Source organism: Lingula anatina, chromosome 5 (assembly GCF_051362555.1).
Source record: "Lingula anatina isolate TDL-2025a chromosome 5, LinAna3.0, whole genome shotgun sequence".
In the NCBI taxonomy this organism is placed as follows: Eukaryota; Metazoa; Brachiopoda; class Lingulata; order Lingulida; family Lingulidae; genus Lingula; species Lingula anatina.
The window spans coordinates 4,638,479-4,661,647 of NC_141771.1; the positions used below are offsets into that span (position 1 = coordinate 4,638,479).

At 34.4% G+C, this 23,169-nt stretch overlaps 2 protein-coding genes across 5 annotated transcripts; one reads left to right on the forward strand and one right to left on the reverse strand.

Annotated features, from left to right (window-relative positions):
• Nucleotides 1–203: 203 nt before the first annotated feature.
• Nucleotides 204–11,919, reverse strand: LOC106156884 (hydroxyacylglutathione hydrolase, mitochondrial-like). 2 transcript variants are annotated; one of them, XM_087012531.1, is made up of 9 exons: nt 11,768–11,919; nt 6,493–6,662; nt 6,134–6,198; nt 5,134–5,254; nt 4,499–4,604; nt 3,067–3,170; nt 2,612–2,713; nt 1,947–2,026; nt 204–1,641 (listed from the first exon to the last, which is right to left on the reverse strand). In XM_087012531.1, the coding sequence occupies exons 1-9, from the start codon at nt 11,829–11,831 to the stop codon at nt 1,548–1,550; spliced, it is 906 nt and encodes a 301-aa protein (XP_086868657.1). In that variant the 5' UTR covers nt 11,832–11,919; the 3' UTR covers nt 204–1,547. The 2 variants fall into 2 exon arrangements, with proteins under 2 accessions (XP_086868657.1, XP_086868656.1); XM_087012530.1 differs by having other exon boundaries at nt 11,765–11,899.
• Nucleotides 11,920–11,965: 46 nt separating this feature from the next.
• On the forward strand, nt 11,966–22,352 carry LOC106156883 (putative E3 ubiquitin-protein ligase MID2). 3 transcript variants are annotated; one of them, XM_013532319.3, is made up of 7 exons: nt 11,970–12,961; nt 13,616–13,711; nt 13,836–13,937; nt 14,284–14,415; nt 15,052–15,074; nt 15,529–15,662; nt 19,850–22,352. In XM_013532319.3, exons 1-7 carry the CDS (start codon nt 12,170–12,172, stop codon nt 19,987–19,989), a joined length of 1,419 nt encoding a protein of 472 aa, XP_013387773.2. In that variant the 5' UTR covers nt 11,970–12,169; the 3' UTR covers nt 19,990–22,352. The 3 variants fall into 3 exon arrangements, with proteins under 3 accessions (XP_086868653.1, XP_086868654.1, XP_013387773.2); XM_087012527.1 differs by lacking the exon at nt 15,052–15,074 and having other exon boundaries at nt 11,966–12,961; nt 15,579–15,662; XM_087012528.1 differs by lacking the exon at nt 19,850–22,352 and having other exon boundaries at nt 11,967–12,961; nt 15,579–15,663.
• The last annotated feature ends 817 nt before the right edge of the window (nt 22,353–23,169 follow it).

Below are 23,169 nucleotides of genomic sequence, written 5' to 3' on the forward strand. Positions count from 1 at the left end.
AAAGCCAGGGATACTGTCTTTTTGAACAAGAACAGATTTTTTTTCTTTCTGGGGGAGGGGGGAAAACATCTGAAAACAAATATTTAATTTTGGGTCAATTTGTCTCTATTTGATTGTTTTAAAAGGTAAAGTCCGAGATGCATGAACACATTGCACTGTTGGTATCGCTTTTCAAATTACAATATATGATGCAAATATAGGTCCAAGGTTTTAACAATATTCAGATAACATTTATTTCAACAAAATGAATCTCAAGCAATACAGTATTCCTAATAAATAAGATATCCATTTAATATATCCAGTTATATAATGAAATTGAAATCATTCACCATAGCTATATATGGTTTTTCCCGCTGCCTACAAGATCTTGTAGAAATATTCTCTGTACATAACTTATAGCAGTACGTAATCTGAAAGCCAATACTATATAGTTGTACAAACAAGCAAAGGCTAACAATGATATGGTGTGGTTGTATTCTAGAACCATCCTGAACCCTAGTACAACTATCCCAGTTAAAGGTACACACCATGGGTTTGAAAATCCCCAAAATGCTTATATTATATAATTATCTTTGCCATCTGCAGCTTCTCATAAAACCTTACATACAGTTTAAAAATGATTTAACCCCTCAAATTATTTATGTATTTATTTTTATATTCTGGAGCCTACCTGATGTTGATATTTCCACTGGAGCTAATAGGAAAATGGTTGCTGTTAGTATGACTGGCCAGTCATTTTCGCTAAAATCAGCCTACTTTATAAAAAGTAAAATCCAAGTGCAGAGAGGGGTTAGATAAATGTGCTGTGAGTATGAGAAAATAGCTCTTTTACCAGGGAAAATTAATTTGGCGGGTAAATCTAATGGACTGTACCTTAAAGTAATCAAATTTTTGCTTGCTGAGATATGATTTAGGAGATGAATAGGAACTTTTTTTCCACTACCATATATAAAAGATTACCCAATTATATCAATGTTTGTTTATATCTGGATTAAATAAGACAAATACATAAATCACCTTGCCCATTACTCTTATATTTTTCTTGCAGACGTCTAAATTTAAAGAAATACTTTAAAGTCCACTTAAGTGTAAACTTGATGAGTAAAACCCAAAGGGTTATGACTGCATGAGTGACTTACTTATAAAACTATAAATATCTGGAAATCAAAAGTCACCTTGTATTTAAGAATTCCTAGTTACAAACGTCCTCATTTAAGGTTATTTATCACAGATCTCTTAACTTATGTCAAAGGTGATATTATTAGTTTAAGTCAGTAGAACCTGCCAACTCCCTATATCTCTCTCTTTTCACTTGTACTAATATCTTCAAACTGTGGTTCATTAGAGTTAAATTAGAAGAACAATTCTAAGCAAATAGGGTTACACAATATCCATAATTTGGCTTAGTAGAAGAGGACTGCCACAAAATGCCAGACTCTCATGCCCACTCCCTCTCCACCTCTCTCTCTCCCTTTCTCTCTCTCTCTCCACAGAAGTAGCCTCCTGAAAGCTGAAGGCTGTGACTGCATTGATGGCTGCCATCCAGGTCACTTTCCTTTGAAGTTGTCTTTCTCACGTCTAAGAAACCCCATCACTTCCACAGAGTCTGACTTCTTAGCATGCTGCTGTACACTTGACTCCCTGTGGTAAAACATAACAGCAACAATAACTATAATAATAATAATAAAGATTGTAATAAAATCATATCATTAATACACACAAAGAAAAAAAACGAATATTTGCAATTTTTTACATGAATTTGTTCAACATGAGTACTTTTGCAACATCCAAAGTGTTTGAAAGGTTGGAAATAAAATATTCAAAATTGAAAAAAATGTTTAAAATTTGAAGGAGGCAATTCAGTTCACCAAATATTGCCACAAAACTCAATGAAATTTAAAATCTATCTTGTTTCTGGGTTGTCACATTTTCAAAGCTTTACTTACGTTACTCTCATGAATGGATTATACTGGAGTTCTTCTGCAATTGTTGATGGAACTGTGGGTTCATTTTTGCTTCTTTGGCTCTAAAATTATATCATGCATCTTTGAAATAAAGTTTTAAAAAGACAAAATGTGTAAATTTATAGGTGCACAGTGCCACGGTCAAGGATGATTTCAAATACGTTACATTTTTGGCAAAAATAAATAAATAAATAACATTTTTTACATATTTTGACCAAATGTGGTTATGGCTTAATGTAATTTACAACTTGTACATAAATCTCATGACTCCTTCAACTAATTTTAACGATGCATTTGTAGTCAAAATTTTGCCATAAAAACCAAACAAATGCGGCCATATAGTTTCCATTAGCATAACTCAAAGAAAACCCAAAGGGCATTGTTTCATATTTCTTGAAAAATGATATTTAAACATTCTGAATTTGGCGTATGCAGTTTTAAAATTCTTTTATGGTTGACCTAGCAATTAATTTGGCATAAATGCCTCGGCATGTCGACTTTATTTAAGTCATATAATAAACTAGCAGAAGTGGTTTTCATGCAACAAAGGGAATCCTCACTTGCTTCATATATAACTTTAAACATTTGACACAAACATGAGTATCATGTGACTGTCATGTGACCAGCTCAGTACAGTGTACACCCACCTGTGCCCAGGCCATTTTAGAGTTCACTGCTTCACTGTTGGGTTCCACATGCAGGGCAAACTTCAAGTTGCTGACAGTGTACTCGTGGCCACAGTAGACTTTCTGGAATGAAGACAATAAGGGATCATTATCGATGAAACTCTTGTTCTACATGTATAGATAGATCCAAGTTCATTGGGACTCTTGCTGAATGCATTCAGATTTACAGATTAACACATCTATTATCATCTATAATCACTAGCTTTTCTGTGTTCTGCTTGAATAGTGTATTGTCACCTTATTACGTGTGTGTGTGTGTGTGTGTGTGTGTGTGTGTGTGTGTGTGTTTGTTTTCACAAATAAATAAAATTAATATGATTAAAAACAATAAGAAGTCTCCACCATTACAAAATGTCACCCTCTGCCAGTAAGGTCTTAGGGCAAACAACTTCTATGTTTCACAATTAATATCTTACTGTTTCATGGGGCAGCTTTGCCAGTGTTTCCACCAAAGCATGGTGCATTTCCTTGGCAGTCCCTTCAAAAAATTTACCACAGCCAGCTACAAACAGGGTGTCACCTGGAAAAAATGTAACATCATTTGATTTCAAAAATGGTACATTGAAATTGTTTCAGTTGAAATGAAATGAAAGGTCAGAATTATGAAGGAAGCAGGGTAAGCTGTGTAAGGCCCCTATTTCACACAGACCACGAATCCCACGAATTGCCAGGAATAGACAAATTTCAGGATTCGTGAGATTTTGCCAATTTTCTGGTCTAATTTGACACGCTCACGATTCAGTTACGATACAGGTGCGATAGTGTCACGAATATTTGTGGGATTCGGCTGGCATCGTGAGATTTTGCCAATTTTCTGGTCTAATTCGACACGCTCTACGATTCAGTTATGATACCGGTGCGATAGTGTTACGAATATTCGTGGGATTCGGCTGGAATTGCACGAATATTGTCCAGAAATTCACTACAATTTTTTGGAATCGGGAGTTTGTGGCCAAAACTTTGAACAGTTTAAATTTTTTGCCAAGAATTCCTGATTGATCAAGAATTGTAAGAACTGACTACGATTATATACGAATCTGTTAAGAATTTTACGAACCGATTACGATTCAACCACGAATCCTGAAATTTCAATTCCTGGCGATTAGTGGGATTCGTGGTCTGTGTGAAATAGGGGCATCAAAGTTTTTGCCACCAATTCCTGTTGGTCAAGAATTGCAAGAACTGACTGCGGATACTTACAAATCTGTTAAGAACTTCACGAACTGATGACTATTCAACCACGAATCGTGAAATTTGTCAATTCATGGCCATTCGTGGGATTCGTGGTTTGTGTGAAATAGGGGCATAAAAGAGGGAGGGTCCAGAAAAGCATTTTCTTGTATGAATTCCTTGTTACACAAAACACTAGCTATCTAAAATGTGAATCAATAATGGATCAGTTTTTACAAGATATAAAGGAGCAACAATGCACTTATTGTACAGTGATGGCTATGATTAAACATTTTGGAGTCTATTTCAGTAAAACACCACCATGACAATAATGCCATCATGGGTCAGATTAATCAGCTATCAGCATGTAAGTAGGCAATGTACCCTTAGACATAATCTGACAACAGACATTATATTTTGGATTTTTTTTTTTTTAATTTGTATAACTCATATATAAATATCACATGAATTAACAGATATATCAGCCAGAGAATATATACTTAAAATACAATAAGTAAGAGAACGTTTTAATAGCCAAATAAGTCGTTACTACAAAAGTATAAACAACACAAGAGTAAAATACTGCAGGAATTAAGAGATTTATCACGTGTGAAAATAGGCTCAGCACCACTTGGTCCTGTAAAAAGCATATACCCCCTAGAAGTACATGTACAATACCTGTGAAGACAGCAGGCTCAGTCCCACTGGGTCCTGTGACAAAATAGCAGATGTGTCCAGAGGTGTGACATGGAGTGAAGAGACATTCCACATTCAGGTTTCCTATCTGAAACAATATAACACAGGTTTCCTATCTGAAACAATATAACACAGGTTTCCTATCTGAAACAATATAACACAGGTTTCCTATCTGAAACAATATAACACATTTGGTTAGAAAATAATTATCACAGTCACATTTCTATCCTGACTACATTGTTGACTGTTATAAAAATCAAAGGGAGAATCTGATGCCTAGTCATATAATTATACACTGCTGTTACTGATTTGTGTAGAAAAAATGCTTAAAAACTTGGTAATGGTTTCTTTAACATAAATCAAATTTACATTTATAGAGTATAATAAACAGTATAATATTCAAATAAAAAAGAACTAAGACATACAGAATATAGATTTAAAATCTTACATTTAAAACTGAGGAGTGTTGTTCCATTTTAGATACAACTTTTATGCCATTTCTTGACTTTAGGGGTAAATAGGTCCACTGTTTTAGACGCACCCCTTGAAATCCCTGGCTATAGGGCTGAACAGACAGACAGACAAGCAGACAGACAGGCGTAAAATACTCAGCAAACCTGAAACTTGTCTCCATGCGTGACTTTATTGGTCAGTGCCCCTATCCTGCTGTCTCCTCCATATACTGTTAGCTTACCACTGGCTATCTTCACCAGCTCCTCATTTCCCCCTGCATGATCCCTTAAACATAATTGACCAGAGCAACATGATATATTAACTAATAATCAATATATATATATATATATAATACTATAATAATTATACATAGAAATGTACCTAATGAATGATGCGGTAGGCCCTGTTCACAACCAGCTGATTTTCAGACTAACTAGTCCCTAGATCAAATATGGTTTGAGCAGTCAGAGCAAAGTCGGTTTGACCAGAACAGCATGACGAATATGTATAATACTAAATAGAATTGTACCTAATGTATGAAGTGTATGACCAGTGTATACACAGACTGACTAGAGCAAATATTGAAAGCATGCCAAGATTTAATTGCTCTGCCATTACGGGGACAATGCGGGAGGGAGGTAGAAATTCACTGTCAAGACTTGCACACCATATTTAATCTGTGGACTAGTTACTGTAGTCTGAAGATGAACTTATTATGAATGCGACCTCACATTCACTCACAATATATATATATATATATATATATATATATATATATATATATATATATATATATATACACACACATGTAAATGAACAAATGAAAAAATGGTAATTTTTTATATTATAATGTTAAATGTTGATAAACAAACCCCAATGAAGGAACTCGTTCTTTAATAACGAGGATCTGTTCAAAATGAATTTATCAACCTAGCTTTTTCCATTGAATAGATTACAGGAAAGCTGGTGATTGTATCGGTACAAAGATGTTGGAAACAGGAAGAAGCGTGTCAGTCTGTCAATATGATTGCATTCAGCGAGTCTCTATTAGCTGAGTGCACATTAGATAGTTGGATAAATTCATCATGAATGGGTTCTAAAGTACACTGAGATAATTTTTTTTAAGTTGCAATAAGAAGAAAAGAACCCCAATGTAAACCTCACCAGTGGTGGTGTGTGGTCAGAACAGAGGTCAGCTTGACACCAACTTTATTTACAGCTTCTAGTATCTGGAATAATAATAATTATAATAATAATAATAAGAAGAAGAAGAAGGACAACAACAGCAGCAACAAAACAACATTAGCAACAATAATAATAACAATAGTAATATTTTCTTAAATTAAATCTGCTTACCCTAAAAGTATCAAATCTGACTGCTTAAAATTCTATTAAAAGCTTTATTTTAAACCTTTGCAAATTTGCACAACAATATACTACTGGTGCACAGTACTCATTTACCCTTCTTTGTTCAGTATCACATGCCATTAAAAGCTCCCCAAATTAATTACATGTCATAGTACCTTCTTAGGTTCTACAGGGTCCACAGCAGCACATTCCTGTGTCACCTCGTCCACCAGGAGATACATGTAGTTGTCCGAGAGCGCGGGGACCAGGAGAACCTTCATGTCTGCTTGTGTCACTTGGAGAGACTTGGAGTGGTAAGATCTGGCTGACACCAGGGACAGAGTGGCTGGGGACACAGAGACAAGTGGGATATCAAACACAAATGAGCATGATTTGATGGTAAACATGCCCAAATTGCATGTGCATGTGTAACGTATAGATAAAACTTGTACTGGGCATAGTTTCTTTACAAGTCAGATTTGAATGTGGATGATTTGTTGAATTTATGGAAGGACGTACCTAAAACACGGAACAGCGGAACAACGGAACAGACTAAAATGCGGAACATTGTTACTGTGGAACACACGACGCAGGAACGGAACAGCATAAAACTTTAAACTTTATTCATTGTAACGTATGCATCTACATGAATAGATGAAAACGTACAAAGGAATGCAAATATATATAAATATGAATTATGATCAATAGTGATATTGTATGACTCCTTGTATGAAAAATACAAAACATATTTGGCAGAGCCCAAATGGCTCTACCTACTCAACTGGTTATGGGTGCAGCACAGTCCCTTTTTTGGAAGGCTAACCATAAATACTTGGCAAGAGCATTAATGTGTTCGTTCTTCTTACCAGTCATTAGTGTTTTAAATTTATCCATTCTGGTAAGGTGCTCAAAGTGACTATGTTGTTTTTTGTATATTGAATAAAGATCATATCGAAGGTCTGTATAAAGGGGGCATGACACTAGGAAATGGATTTCATCTTCTATTTCACCAGAATGGCACTTTTTGCAAATTCTGTCAGCTTGGGGAATTTTATCATGTCTACCTGTTTCAATACCTAGGTTGTGTGCACTTATGCGGAATCTGGTTAAAGTGGTGCATTTATCTCTATCTTTAATTGTGTCTAAGTATCTTTCCTTCACACATTTGTTCTTGTATTGACAATAAACTTGTAATTTGGACTTGGTGTTAGTTATGTCTCTCTGCCATTCTTGTGTTATTCTGTCCCTGATTCTTTCCCTAAACTGCTGGATAAAGTTTTTATCATATCTTTGGCCTAGCCACACATCACCAAATCCATTCTCAAAAAGTATTTGTCTCACACCTTCGCACCATGACATGTTTTCCTGCTTTATCTCTGTAAGGTTGGATGTGTTTAAAAGTTTGTAATTTTCTATTTCATCTAGGTAGGCCTGTTTCAACAAACTATTATCTTCCGAGTTTAATATTTTTTGCCAAAATTTTATAAGTTGTGTTTGGATTTTAAAGGACACTGGTAGCCTACCGAGTTCTCCTCTGACAGCTTGGTTTGTACTTTTAGAATGTACACCTAGGAGTTCTTTACAAAAGCGTAAATGGATTTTTTCTACCGGAGATTTGTCGGTGATTCTAGAGGAGCCCCAGACTTCAACAGCATATGTAGCCACCGGTATGATCATAGTGTCAAATAATTTTTCTTTAAGTGAGGACGATATACTACTCCAGAGTGGCATATAACTTTTCAGACTAAAGAGCGCTTTCTGTGCCCTTTCGTATAAGTTCAGTTGAGCAGCTGTGAAATTACCCGATCTTGTAAAGAGAATACCAAAGTACATGTAACTGGGAGCTATTGTTAACTGACTGTTATAGAGAAAAAATTTTTCTTTGCACTGCACCTGGTTGTTCTGTACCTTTCCCTTGCTATTGAAGATAATAATTTTTGTTTTTGAAAGATTTATAGAGAGTCTCCATGTAAAACAGTAAGCTTCAATACGGTTAAGACTGTACTGTAAACCAGAGGCACGAGTTGACAGCAGTACAAGATCGTCCGCATAGAAGAGACCTGTGACGGGTTTGTTGTTTATTATGGGAGAATCGCTTTTGACATCATCAATGAGCTTTAACATATCATCCACAAATATATTAAATAAAAAGGGGCTGAGAGTGTCTCCCTGCTTGACACCTTTCATCGTTGGAAAACAATCAGTTAAGCCACTGGAAGTTTTTACACAAGCTGTAGCCTGATCATACATTGATCGAATGTTGGCATAGAACACTCCCCCTACATTGAGTTTCAGTAATTTATAGGGGAGACCTTTCCTCCATACACTATCAAAAGCTTTACTCATATCTACAAAGCAGGCATATAAACGTTTCCTAGATCTTGTTAACTTTGTGACTATAGATTTCAGGACAAATAGGTTATTGGAGGTGCTATGTCCTTCCATGAAACCAGTTTGGTTGGGTTGAGGGACACTCTGTTGTGAGCATATCTTTTTCAGTCTTGAAAGCAGAATGGAATTATATAGTTTTCCTACACAACTTGATATAGAGATACTGCGGTAATTGTCTACATTACTGGGATCACCAGATTTATGGAGGGGAACAATGAAACTTTTATTCCATATTTTTGGGTATTGTTTACTCAAAAATACTGCATTGAATAGTTTATGCAGTACCTGTACTATGATTGCCGTACTCGCTTTCAGCATTTCATTGGTGATTCTATCTTCACCCGGAGATTTGCCTGTCCCTAGAGTTTTGATTTGCTTAAGTATTTCAGCCTGTGTTATTTCATGATCTAAACTGTCAAAATTTGCATTTTCAGCCTCTTTAACTGGCAACTGAGACTCAAGCATTTGTTTAAAGGTGTCGTCATATTTGCCTAAGTCAGCGCTGCTGCTGAGTTTTTTAAAATGTTCAAAAAATGTTAGCGGATCAACATGTTCTGTAGAATTTGATTTGTTTTTACTAGTGTTTAGATCTTGTACAGTTTGCCAAAAAGCCTTTGGATCTTTCCCTTCCATATTTTGAAGTTTTTCGAGGAGGCTCGCCTTATATTCATAAGAGGCTTTTTTGCAGGTTCTTTTGTATTTATTTAGGGATTTATAAAAAGTCCCCACCACAACTGGGTCATTTGGGTATTTACTTCTAGATTTTGCTAAAGTTTTTAGTTCTTGTTTCATTTCTAGCAGAGATTTTGTGTACCACACTTTTTTTTCTTACTGACCGTTTCCTTTTCAATTGCCTAGTGCAACAGAGTGATTTGTCTGCTGCAGATTTCATTATGGCGTTAAATCTAGTTACTAATGTTTCAGGGTTACTGGTTTCATAAAATTTTGAGATCAGTTGTTGGCTTTCTATGCTGGAGAGCGCACTTAAAAATTTTTCACCTGAGTCTTTTGACCACCTATATTTTGATGGTATAGGATGTACGTTGCTTGTATGTGAATTTTTCTGGGTAATATGACAGGGTAAGATGTATTGAAGTAGGCAATGATCTGAGTAAGGGGTCAGGTCCTCTACTTTAAAGAACAAAATACTTCTAGCAAGTTCGGAGCTACACACCACATAATCTACTGTGCTGCACCCATTAGGCTGGTAACTAGTGTACCTTCCTACCAGATCTCCTATTTTTGTTCCGTTTAAAATTCTCACATTACAAGTTTTGCATAAGTCCAGAAGTTTCTTTCCAAAATCGTTCACCTTGTGAGAGTCCATATTGTTTCTAAAACCTGGTAAATCACAGGAGTAAAACCCATTAGCTATGGGTATATGATTAACAGAGTCCTCCTGCACAAAGTCTGGGTGAACATTTGTATAGGCATTAAAATCGCCTTGAACAATCACATGAGAACTGTTGGCAACTTGAGTTATTTCCTCGTGGAGAGAGTCAAACATGTCTACATTGGTGCGTACACTATAGCTAGAGTTTGCTGGACTGATATATACAGTAAGTAGAGTGATATCCTTGCACGTATGAAAAAAAGACTTTGTAAGTTTAATACTAAGGATGTTTTCACTTCTACATTTTAGTTTTTCTATACCAGCACTAATGCACTTTTTAACAAAAACTAACAATAACAATATCGGTCCTCTCTACAATCCAATTCAGGAAATGACGTAACCGCAGAGGTCGCATTGTCCAATGGCATAGCTTCTTTTTCGTAATGGTAGGTTAGAGAGGACCGATATAAACATCAGAGGTGGAATTTTGATTTACGGTTTGATTGATGCACGGAATTTACAAACGAGCGACGGGATGATGTAGCCTGCAGTATTTGCGGTAAGCGTGCCAAGTTTTAGGCCGCTCCGATGCCCGGCAGTATTTTATTTAGATTATTATGTTTAAAATTGTGGCTTCTTGTTTCAGAAGCTTATTCTATTTTATTGTCTCTATGGAGGTATATGGGGACTTTACGACATTCGGTTTGAAGGCTTTAACCACTTGTTATAGTTTATTTTTGCATTGTATTGGATTAATGTGGCAGTGTAAGGTTGTCCTAGGTGGTTTTCAAGTTTATGCACCGGGTTTTAATATCATTTAGCGATTTTACGACAACCGTTTACTATCCAATCAAGGTGACAGCCGAGCGTGGTACATTCCAACACCCTATTTGTAGACTTTCCAACGAAGCTGTCTTTTTCATTTTGTCTTTTTTCTGAATAGATAACATACCCGGCGTCTCATTGACTAGTTTCTATCCTTGTAGTATCCAACTGAATATAAATGTGATCCCGTATGACACAACTTTTTTGTATGTGACCTATACTCGTTGACACGCTGAGACATCCTTAGCATTTTGTGAGCTGTATGTCCAGAATGCCATCTCCTTGAATCTGGTTTAATGGGCCTGTATAGGTGTTGGTTTGGTGTGGAGAAGCGATTGCTATCATTCAAACATTCAATATCATCCTTTCTGAGACCTAACATATGCTTTGTGTGTAGAATTAGTCTAGGAAGGCCACAGCGATCATTTAGATGAACGACGGAACGTTCATAAAAGACGGAACGTTTAATTGTTGTGACTGCTGGCTTGCGGAACCAACAGTGCGGAACGGCCTAAGAAAACAAACGCTCCAATAACAGCCAAAGAAAATTGTGACGTCACAGATAACTTAGACTATTAATAAATTATCAATTACAAGTAAACAAAAATCTGAAAATCTGAGAAATGTCAGCGCTATAGTGCACAGCTCTATTCGGCGGGTGTAAGGCAATAAATAGGTACATAAGCAACAGTCACCACACAAATAACAATGCCTCACATCCTTCAGTTTAACGAAATGTAAGTTAAACATTATGTACATGTACTCTAAAGATAAAGTTAAAACTTGCAGTTATCGTGCTTATCAACATAGATACCGGTATAACTTTACACCTGTACGATGCGATATTAAGATCTGCCAAAAAAAAAAAAAAAGAGAGAGAGAAAATGTCTGGTGAATACCACCTGCTTTGAGTTGTCCAAATATCACTCCTAGTCTACCTGTGCTCTTAAGTGAGTTAGCAAACATAGGATCACGCCACAGTTAGCCACACACAGTATAGGATGCCGATATAGGTCACGAGAAATCTAGGCCACTGCGCAGCCGCTTTCGATCATGTTCAATTTGCTCACCAGAGGGCAGTCAACTCATCAAATGAGACAGTAAAAGCGCGGACTAAAAGCTATTTTATTGCGTCTAATGCTGTCTCCTTTTTTGATCGCATACTTTCACTAAGCCTTCTTAAAATAACTCATTTGTGTGGTAAAAAAATCTCAACTTTATCTTCCTACGTTTCGTCTTGGCATTTTAAATCACGTGATTTGGAAAGAGAAAGTAACTGAGAAAAGTTAGAAAGAGGAACAGACATGAACGAAGAACTTATCTGCCCTGTTTGTTTGGAACTTTTCAAAGACCCTATTTTGCTCCCCTGCTCTCATAACGTCTGTCGTGAATGTATGTGGGAATGGATCAAGCACGGGGATGGAAAAGGCAGCCTGGCAGGTGGGGACGGAGCAGCTGCAACAACAGTCCCTGGAAACACCACTGTCACCTGTGCTGATCAGTTTGTGTCGGCAAAACGTTTCCCGAAAAAGGGCAAAACTCCACTGAGCTTCACCTGTCCGTCTTGCAGAGTAGTTCACAAGTTGACCAAGAAAGGGCTTGACGAGTTTCCTGTTAACCGCGCGCTTCGCAACATTGTTGAAAGTTATGAAAAAGAAAAAGCTAACTCAACCAAAACACAACTAGAATCAAAAGATGTACATGTACATGTAGCAGAGGCCAGCAGGCGACAGATGCAAAGCAAAGACCAGCAACCTTCGGAGTTTGAAGGTGTCACCAAAGATGACATATTGTGTCATTTTTGTGAGGGTCAACCGACCAAGGCCACCAAAGGATGTCAACAGTGTCAGATGTTCTATTGCGATGCCTGTTTTGTCAGTGCGCACCCGCTAAAGGGCCCTTTTGCCTTACACATCATCAAAACTTCTGAGGAGCTTAAAAACACCAGGCCTCAACCAATGTGTAAGAAGCACAAGAAGATGTTAGAGATTTTCTGCACCCAGTGTATTATTCCAGTGTGCCATCTCTGTGCTCTTGTGGGTGAACACAGTGGGCATAAGTTTGGGGAAATTGGCATGGAATTTCAGAAAAAGAAGGTATTTTGAAACATCATTTGCCATAATGTGTCTGCGCATTTAACATGTATGCAAATTAAATGTTCATGTTCATATATCAGTGTTAGCAGACTTTGGCTACATGTACATGTACTCTTCAGTACTATTAAGACATTGGGAAACAGTTGGTCCAACCATTCATGACTTCTTGAAGAACCAGAGGACCAGCAAAATTTTTGAGAATATAGATCCTCTAAACCAGCAAGAGTTATGTGAAACAAAAAATTGAAATAAATCGCATGTAAACATAGGCTAATGGAAAAAACACTTAATTAGTGCTGACCACCACAGAATTTGGTAGACGTGAAGATTTCTTGTACTGGGGTAGTGCAGATCTTCACCTTCCCCCATGTCTGAGATATTTATTATATAACATATTTCATTGCTACAAATTGGTTTTAGTGTGAGCAGTGGATCAAATCATTTTTTATTTTGTGTCAAGACAAAAAAAGTCTTATCTGCCTGCTCACTGTGTCTGACCATGTTAATGCAGTCACCATCTGACACTGGTGTTCACCTTAAAACTAAGTAAGGGCCCAGTGGTTGACATATATTTGTTTCTTTATGTCCAGTCTATATCTGAAACATATTGAGTAAAACATGCAATCATTACCAGTTATATGTTTATAATTTCAGTCAAATGCACAGACATATCTGACCAGACTGGAAGAAAGGGAACAGAGATTTCTAGAGGAAAACAGGATTCTGGAAAATGGCTTAAAGAAAACAAATGTTTGTATCTTTTGTAAAATATTGCTCCAGAGAACATGTGGATATATTAGAATTTGTAAATTTTTACTCGTAAGCTGCAGTAAAACTTTTTTTTTTTAATTGTAATGCTAACAATCTTTTTTAGGAAAACTGTGGTAAACTGTGTGAGAAAGTGAAAAGAGAATGTGCGGGGATAATTCATCGAGTTCAGAGTAAGGAACTTGAGATGATCTCTGAACTAAAACAGGTGAGAAGGATTCTCAGCCCTGTAGCCCTTGGGGGAGGAGTCACTGAGAGGGAAGGGGGATGAAAGATCAAGTTTTTTTTTTTTCGACTGGAAGTTAAATGTCTACAAACAATGATAATTACTCGATCTTTTTTAAATACTGCATTTTTTTAAGTCATAAATTCTTGAAATAAGAACATTTCTTTTGAGCAGTAGCTGCATAAGTGAAAAGCAGACCACTTAAATTGTTTTTCTGTTCTGTACAGTAAAAGAAATACAGGTGGTACAAAGTGAATCCTTAACAGACTTCATGCTGAACTTCAACAAATTGTGAGTAGAAAATAAAATCAGTAGAGCTGATTTCCAGGATGAATCAGTTAAGTTGAAGAAAATCGAACAGGCGAAGTTGGCATGTGGCTCAAAGGCAGCTACAACTGGTGATTTGGCAGAAATGACAAGAAAGATTCTTGAGGAAGAAGACCCAGTGCATTTTCTTATGGTAAGTTTTAGAAAACTTAATATTAATTGCATCTCCATTATCAAAAAAAAAAAAACAAAAAACTTAAACTATTAACCTTATGTAACCACGCATAGAGATTTTTAAGTGTCTTAATTAAACACTGCACACAGAAAAATAAAACAACTCCTTGATTAACATTTATTTTGTATTTTAAAAGGGAGCAGACATGCACTTTCCTCCTCATCCAACATCAACCATCTAGATTTTACATTCAACTTTTGTTTTTAGTTGAAATATCAGCCAAAGATTGTCAGCATGTTATTGATTCTTTCTAGGCACAATAAATTATTGTTATGATATGTTTCTATAGTTAATGGCTACAAAAATATAATATGATAAAATGTAATTATTGGATAAGAAGCCAAGCTATTCAAATATTAGCTAGAGCCAACATGTATACTATCAGTTTCTCATACAATCCTCCTTTCAAATGGATCCTGACACCATATGCTTACAGTAACTGTTTGGAAAATATGCTATATGGCTAGAACACAATAAAATAATTAATTTACTTCGCATAAAGTTATATTAACTTCTCATCTAAAATTTCTTTTGTTTGTATGTATTTCTGTTGTGTAAAAAAAAAAAGAAGTTTCAATATTTGTTTCATTTTAGGAATATAAGTCTGTCTCTTCAAGGTTTGTATTTTACATATTTATACTCTTGATTTTTGTAACAACCTGTATATAACAGGTAAAGCAATAGACTCTCTGATGATCGTCTGGTACAAAATACCTTGATAATGTTTATGCAATCTTTTGATGTTAAAGCAATATCAGTTAGCATAGTATAATCTTAGTCTGGTGAGAAATGGCACGACTAAATATCTGCATGCCCATAATACTGGGTAACAACAATGGGTTATCATCTTTGAAAGTCTGTCAAAATACTCCTATGTGTTGAATTACAATGGGGGTGTTTTCATGTGAAAGGGGGTGGATTTCTCTTACTGACAAACAATTTTGTTTTTCCAAACATTGCTTTGTATTTTTAACTTTTTAATTTTTTAGCCGAAAATGATACTAAAACAACTCTGGGGCACTGACATACAGTACCAGCTAGTCTGTTAATATTGTTTTCTGTCATATTTAGAGCTGAACAAGAGCTTTCTGAAGGGGTGCAATCCATGAATTTGTTTGCAGATGAAGTGTCAACATTCAAAAAAGATTTTAAAATCCAGACGGAATTTGTCACGATGCTTCAAAAAACACTGGAGTTGTCTGAAGGTACGTGTATGACTGAATTGTTTTGAATGAAATATTTTAAGTAAATCCATTCTACTGAGGTAAAATTTTTGTCACAGTGTAATACCAATGAAATAGGCTTCAGGTCCATGAGGGTTCAAGTTCACACTGAAAATGCCAAAATAAGAAAAATAAGAATTCACAAAAATTTACATAAATTCAGTTAAAAAATTATAATCCAATAGAGCGGGTTTTCTAATAGAGCTATATGTCAAATTTCAGAATCAATCTTAAAAGTTGAAAAAACAATAAGTAACACAGTTTTCTTTTCATAACATTTGTGGTGGCAGTATTTTTTTTTTTTTTTTTTTTTTTGGTAAATTTTGATGCAGTATTATATAATGATTAATGGTATTACAATCAATTTTTAATTATCTACCATAAATATCATGGGCATTTAGAAAATTAGATTACCATTTGGCTTGATTCCCATTCTTTCAGCATATTTTATCCACCATTATACAGATAACTTGAAAACCATGTAATGTTTTGCTAGGCTGCGTTCACATGAAAAATCTATTTTCTAAAAATCTATTTGCAATATCTTGTGATCACGGTCTGTGCCCTGAATACCCCTCGGTGTAATTACTGGCAGCGCCAAGAATTAATTACAGCTTTGAAAGTAACTGGCTCGCATTGCCCGTAATTACGCCGTGGGGTATTCAGGACACAGACCGTGATCACAAGATACCACAAATAGATTTTTAGAAAATAGATTTTTCATGTGAACACAGCCTTAGTCTGATTCATAGGACGAATATATAGATCAAGTTTGAAAATAAGCTTGATCAGTCCAGTTTCGGTTAAGTTATGCCTTTTTTTTTCGTATATATTTTGTTTTTCCTAAGATTCAATTTTTAGGCATGTTAACAGTGTTATTATTGAACTAATTAGATATGTTAAAGTGTTCTATTGACATTCTCTGCATCTTAATAATATTGTTGATTATATGAATATGATGGTAAATCTGTCTTTGTTTGTTGTGTTATAATGTGTCAATAATGGAAATAACTCATACATGTATCATTGCAGTTTGTCAGATTCAATCCTTCGCTTTGTTCAGAATCTCAGAATGAAGCAATTGGACATTTAAAATTGCTATGTTGATATTTTTTTCCATCTCAGCAATTTTTTTGGTCGATCATACAACAATGATAGTAAATTGGTTAGTTTGTATCTTATACAAAAGTTTTGAAAATGGAAGTAAACTCATTTCATTAATATTTTTTTGTGAAATTTTAATTTTTTCACAAATTGGCATTTTTCAGGTGTGACTTACAACTTCCATGGGCTTGAAGAACTTTGCTAGTCACATTTTTGAATACCCATGATACTTTTAGTATATTATGAAAAATAGTTGGTGATTATGCTGTTAATTAAGCATTATGTAATATTGCATTAAAATTGAAGAAGTACTTTTTTGGGAATTGCCGCAATACAGAAGATTAAATGAAAAACAATTTCTTATGATTCTCAAACCTACTAAAAAGATTCATGGGACTGAGATGTATCTTGAGTATGATTGCATTTTTTTTCTGTAAGGTATGCAGTTATTTGTGAATTTTTTTTCAAATATTGGCATTTATATTGCGGGACTAAAAACTACCACAGGCATTCTGTCAAATGGTATTGACATTTTGTGAATGTCAGTGTTTTGTATAGTACATGATTAAAAATTAATGGTGATTATGCTGTTAATCATTATGTAATATATTGCATCAAAATTGTCAAAAAACTTACTTTGCCACCACAAACATTTTGCTAGGAAAACTGTTACTTATTATTTTGTGATTCTTTGGAGTGACAAATTGGAAAACCAGCTAAATTGATAGGTTATCATTATTATTATTAAAATGTATGAATTTTCTGTGAAATTTTCATTTTTCTATTTCTGGCATTTTCAAAGTATGAACTTGAACATCAAAGAGCTTGAAGCATTGAGTTACTTACACATTTTTATGTACAGACACAGATGTGTCTGTACATATTGCCATCATCTGCGTCTGTCGTCGCCGTCGTCGCCGTCATCGCCGTGCACTTTTACCGATAACACGATAAGTGGAAAACCATTTTACCTTTTGACTTGAAACTTGCAGAACTGATGAATATTCATAATACGCAGGTCAAGTTCGAAAATCAGCATGATCGGGTCACTTTTAGGGAATTTATGCTGTTTTTTCACTTTTTTCAGCATATATGCAGCACCGATAACACGATAAGTGGAAAACCATTTTACCTTTTGCCTTGAAACTTACAGAACTGATGAATATTCATAATACGCAGGTCAAGTTCGAAAATCAGCATGATCGGGTCACTTTTAGGGAATTTATGCTGTTTTTTCACTTTTTTCAGCATATATGCAGCACCGATAACACGATAAGTGGAAAACCATTTTACCTTTTGACTTGAAACTTACAGAACTGATGAATATTCATAATACGCAGGTCAAGTTCGAAAATCAGCATGATCGGGTCACTTTTAGGGACTTTATGCTGTTTTTTCACTTTTTTCAGCATATATGCAGCACCGATAACACGATAAGTGGAAAACCATTTTACCTTTTGACTTGAAACTTACAGAACTGATGAATATTCATAATACGCAGGTCAAGTTCGAAAATCAGCATGATTGGGCCATTTTTAGGGAATTTATGCTGTTTTTTCACTATTTTCAATATAAATACAACACTGATAACACAATATAAGAAAAACGGATTGGCCAATTGTAATCATACTCACAGGAGTGGTCAATCTTACTAAAACGCAGGTTGAGTTCGAAAATCAGCATAATCAGGCCATTATTTTAGAAGTTATACTGTTTTTCACATTTCCTCAGATTCAATTATTAGGCATGTTAACAGTCTCATTATTTAACTAATAAGATGCCTAAAAGTGTTTGTTTGATATTTCCTGCATCTTAATAACATTGTTAGTTGATTATATAAAAAACATGGTAAACTTGTTATCATGTATTGTGTAATAAAGTGTCAAAAATGGAAATTAACTCATATCATTGCAGTTTGTCAGATTCAATCATCCACTATGTTCAAAATCTCAGAATGGAGGAAATTGGACATTTAACACTGTTCTATTGATACTTTTCCCATCTCATCAATTTTCTTAGTTGGTCATATAAAATGGCAGTAAAATGTTTATTTTGTTTTATGTTAAAAAAGTGTTAAAAATGGAAATAAACCCATTTCAGAACAGTGCTGTCTTGTTTACATTTTGGCATTTTCAAGGCGAGACTTTGAAGTTCCATGGGCCTGAAGACCTTTGCTAGTCACATTTTCTGAATATCTGTGAAACAAATATTTTATAATTAAAAATTGATGGTCATTAAGCTGTTAAACATTATGTAATATTGCACCAAAATTTGAAGAAACCCCTATTTTGGGCACTGCTTCCATGATGACCATTTAAGGAAAATCATGTCACTTACTGTTCTCAAACTTACAGGAAAGAAACATGGGACTAAAATACAGCTTCAGTAGGCAATGCAGTCTGTTTGGTATTTTTATTTATTTATTTATTTATTTTGGCAGTTAAACAGTTTTTTGTGAAAATTTAATTTTTCACATATTGGCATTTTTAAGGTGTGACTTTAAAGTTCCATGATCTTGAAGACTTTTGCTTGTCACATTTTCTGAATGTCCATGTTACTAATATTTTATTAATAACATTTGATTGTCATTATGCTGTTAAACATTATGTAATGTTGCATCAAAATTTGAAGAAACCCCTATTTTGGGCACTGCTCCTATGATGACCATTTAAGGGAAATCATGTCACTTACTGTTCTCAAACTTACAGGAAAGAAACATGGGTCTAACATACAGCTTCAATAGGCAACGCAGTCTGTTTGGTAAATTTTTCTGGCAATTTAACAGTTTTTTGTGAAAATTTAATTTTTCACTTATTTGCATCTTTATTTTCTGTTCTTTGTCTGTACATTTGACAGCTTTGCTGCCTTGTATATACATCCACCTGTTTTGCATAATTATTGGTATTTAATTTGCCATGATGCGTAATGTATTATTGCATCAGAATTGACAGTTACCAATTTTGTGCATCATTATATATTGTCTACTTTCTGTCCGTACATTATACAGCTTTGCTGATTTTTTAAAAATCTGACATATAATAATGCCATTGTAATTCCAAAAACAGGAAAAAAGAGGATCCAAATGCAGCGTCAAAATAAAAAACCGTCCTTGAGACGAAGCAGATATCTCGAAGAGTTGGAAGATGAACATGAAAATGTCAGATACATGTATTGGTCTGATGAAGAAACGGATCTCGAGTTTTAAGTTAAAGGACTCGCTGAGTCTGTTTTAACAGTTAATCCATGGACACATACAGCAGACATGGGGAAAATCCCACCACAGCAACTACATGTACTGTTACTCAAAGGCAATTATGCCATTTTCTGTAATGTTCAGTGTTTTGCTATGGACAAAAAGAGGCAAGTTTATAAATCACTTCTGCAATCAAGTCCATGTCATTGTATGCCTGCAGCATTCTAGATGAGAAAAAAAAAAGGACAGAAAAGTGATGTTAACTTGTATGCTACTTTCTGAGGCTAATTTTGACGTGAGTGTGTATGACAATTAAATTAAATTAAATTAAACTAAATTAGAGTAATTTCCATGTGCTCTCTACTGCATGTGCAAGTCTGCTAAGTTGACAAGTTAATACTCGTCTCAGTCGTCTGAATATATTTATTGTGTCTAGTAAGTTCTGGTACGGAAAGTAAAAATGTGCTGATAATTGACATAGATATATATAAATAAATATATACACACTAGTTCATATAACACCCAAATCCAATATAGAGGTACATTTCACATGCTGAAGTGTCAAAAAATAAAATTGAATGAATTCAAAGTTGTATTCAATTTTTTAAAACAGTCTATATGTGTATAGAACAAAAATCCACAACTGTCTCAATTTAAATTCAAATTTTTAATTTTTACCATGTCTTAAGGACGCTCTCTCATATTTCAGATTTCATATTTCTGCCCTAGCGATTTTGATTAAAATTGTAAGACAAAATCTTCTTACCATATGAGTAAAAAATATGAAAAAAAAATTGGGGGTCACCACGCTCGTTTTCGAGAGGTGGCGTCCCGAAAAACGCTACGTTTATTACATTGCGTTATATGGGGATTTTGCCAAAATGCCCTTAATTTTGCTGAAAAATGCAGAAATAAAAAAATTCTGCCCTAGCGATTTTAATTTTATGTGGATATGTTATAGATCTTGGTAGACCTCAAAGAAATTTACAAAAAAATATGTACCACACCATGCTTGTTTTTGAGCCAGGGCTGCTTGAACATCGATTTTTATCAAATTTACATAGGAATCAATGGAAATTTCCAAGCAAATTTAATAAATGTGTTTTGTATCGTGGGTTTTTTAACTCATACATTTATTTTGCTTCCATGAAAATTATATTTATACTTCTCTGCATCAGCTAACCAAATTTCATAAAGTTTGCTTATCCCATTCATAATAAATAGATATTAATATGTAGAAAGTATCAGTTGGATTTCAGTATGCCTCATGGAATGCCGCCATATTGGATTTTTCATAGGCTGGACCTACAAGCACATGTATCAATCTCTTGTGACTTTTATCTTCCTATTCCTTTTTTCTTACTGTTTTATACATTTTTAACATTGAGATGGCTGGATAGATTGTTTGCTTTGTATATTTTAATATACATTGTTTAAACAATGTATCAATTTCTTACTACTGGTACGTTACATGTAGCCATATTTCTTGACAAACGTGCTTTGGAAACTAGGTGGCAAAAAAGTTAGAATATTCGTCTAAAGACATCTTTTGGTTATCAGTTTATTTCGATTTCATATTATATTTACAACATGAAATCAAATAAATATATATAATAAATATACATACATTTTTAAAATTTAGGCATTAAAGACATCCTACATGCATTTTTCATATTACTTTATACATTCTGTTACTCTTTTTTGTGTTTAGATTAATTTTACATATAGAAGACAATAAAGACCATCTAGACCTCTTTGAAATGACATGTGCAAATGCTGATATATTAAACACGACATCTTGATTTTCCCCCTAAACATGAAGAAATTATTATTATAAACTAGGTATTATGTAGAATTTGCTAAAGGTTGAACACAGGATTTTGTTTTAAATTAAAATTGAATGGGATGAAATAAAAAATCAAATAACAGGGATCTTCCTGGGTCAAAATCTGGCTGGGCCATTTTTAAAAAATGTGTGCCTTAAATTTTTTGTGATAATTCATTATGTTTCAATATTATTTTTTATTTTAATTTTAATCATATTATTTTTCATAGGCTAGGCAAATTGACCAAAAGCATAATTATATCAATCTCATGTGACTTATTTTCTTATTCCTTTTTATTTTTATTTCTTTTGTTTCTTTATTTTTCTTACTCAGTACTAAAATATGCACTTTATGGTAAGATAGCTGGATAAATTGTTTCCTTTGTATATTAACAATGTATCAATTTCTTACTATGGTAAGTTAGTCATATTTCTTTTCTATATATGGAAGATGGTGACAAAAATACTCATCTACAGACATCTTTGATTATCAGTTTATTTCTGTTTCATATTATGTTTACAACATGCAATCAAATACATATCAACAGCATATTAATATGCATATTAATTTTAAAATTAAAAAAATCATACAATTTTTTTATTACTTTTATGCATTTTGTTACTCGTGGTTTTTTGTGTTTGGATTGATTTCACTGAGAAGAAAATAAAGACCATCTAGACCTTCTCTTTGAAAAGCAATTACAAATTCTGATATGTTAACCCTGACAGCTTAATTTTTTTCCTAAACATGGAGAAATTATTTTTTTAACAAACAAGAATTTGGTAAAGGTTTCACACAGGATTTAGTCAATTGACTGGGATAAATTAATAAATCAGAAAAAAAGATTTTCTTCACTTTCATCATTGCAAAAATTAACTAAATTTTGTAACTCAAGACTATCTTTTAATGCATTATGGGCTGAATAATTTCTGTGAAGCAATAAATTTACAAACTAAAGTCTCTTGTTTATGATTGGGTAAATTAGGATAAAGTTGGAATAAAGTACACTTTATCTTCTAAAATATACTGTTTATTTTCCTAGCATCAAAAAAGTATTACATGTATCTGCATAAAAACCCTTGGTCCTCTGTTGTGTGTTTTATGGTTTTGTCCATTTGCACTTTAACAAAACCATTACAAGAATGACGTCGCAACACGCCAGGCGGGTGCACACCGGTTGCATCTTTTCTGGAGAGCTGAAAATCGCACTGCAGGTCATATTGTTCAATAACATACTTAAATCAACAACAAAACGCCATGAGTCTAATTATTTTAACTTATTGTGAAAGAACAGAATTGTTTTCAGCATACAAATCACGGTAACTTGGCCCTGGGTGATCGGAAACCAGTGCTGAAGAAGGCAATG

Bases quoted from the DNA above. Each gene is read 5' to 3' on its own strand.
- LOC106156883 (XM_013532319.3), top strand. From the start codon at position 12,170: ATGAACGAAGAACTTATCTGCCCTGTTTGTTTGGAACTTTTCAAAGAC. The intron at 12,962-13,615 runs GTATTTTGAAAC...TTATAATTTCAG, and splicing joins TGGAATTTCAGAAAAAGAAG to TCAAATGCACAGACATATCT. The intron at 15,075-15,528 runs GTTTGTATTTTA...TGTCATATTTAG, and splicing joins TATAAGTCTGTCTCTTCAAG to AGCTGAACAAGAGCTTTCTG.
- LOC106156884 (XM_087012530.1), bottom strand. From the start codon at position 11,831: ATGTTTGCTAACTCACTTAAGAGCACAGGTAGACTAGGAGTGATATTT. The intron at 2,714-3,066 runs GTAAGATATTAA...TCTTCATTCCAG, and splicing joins CAAAGCTGCCCCATGAAACA to AAAGTCTACTGTGGCCACGA. The intron at 2,027-2,611 runs GTGGGTGTACAC...ATATAATTTTAG, and splicing joins CTAAAATGGCCTGGGCACAG to AGCCAAAGAAGCAAAAATGA.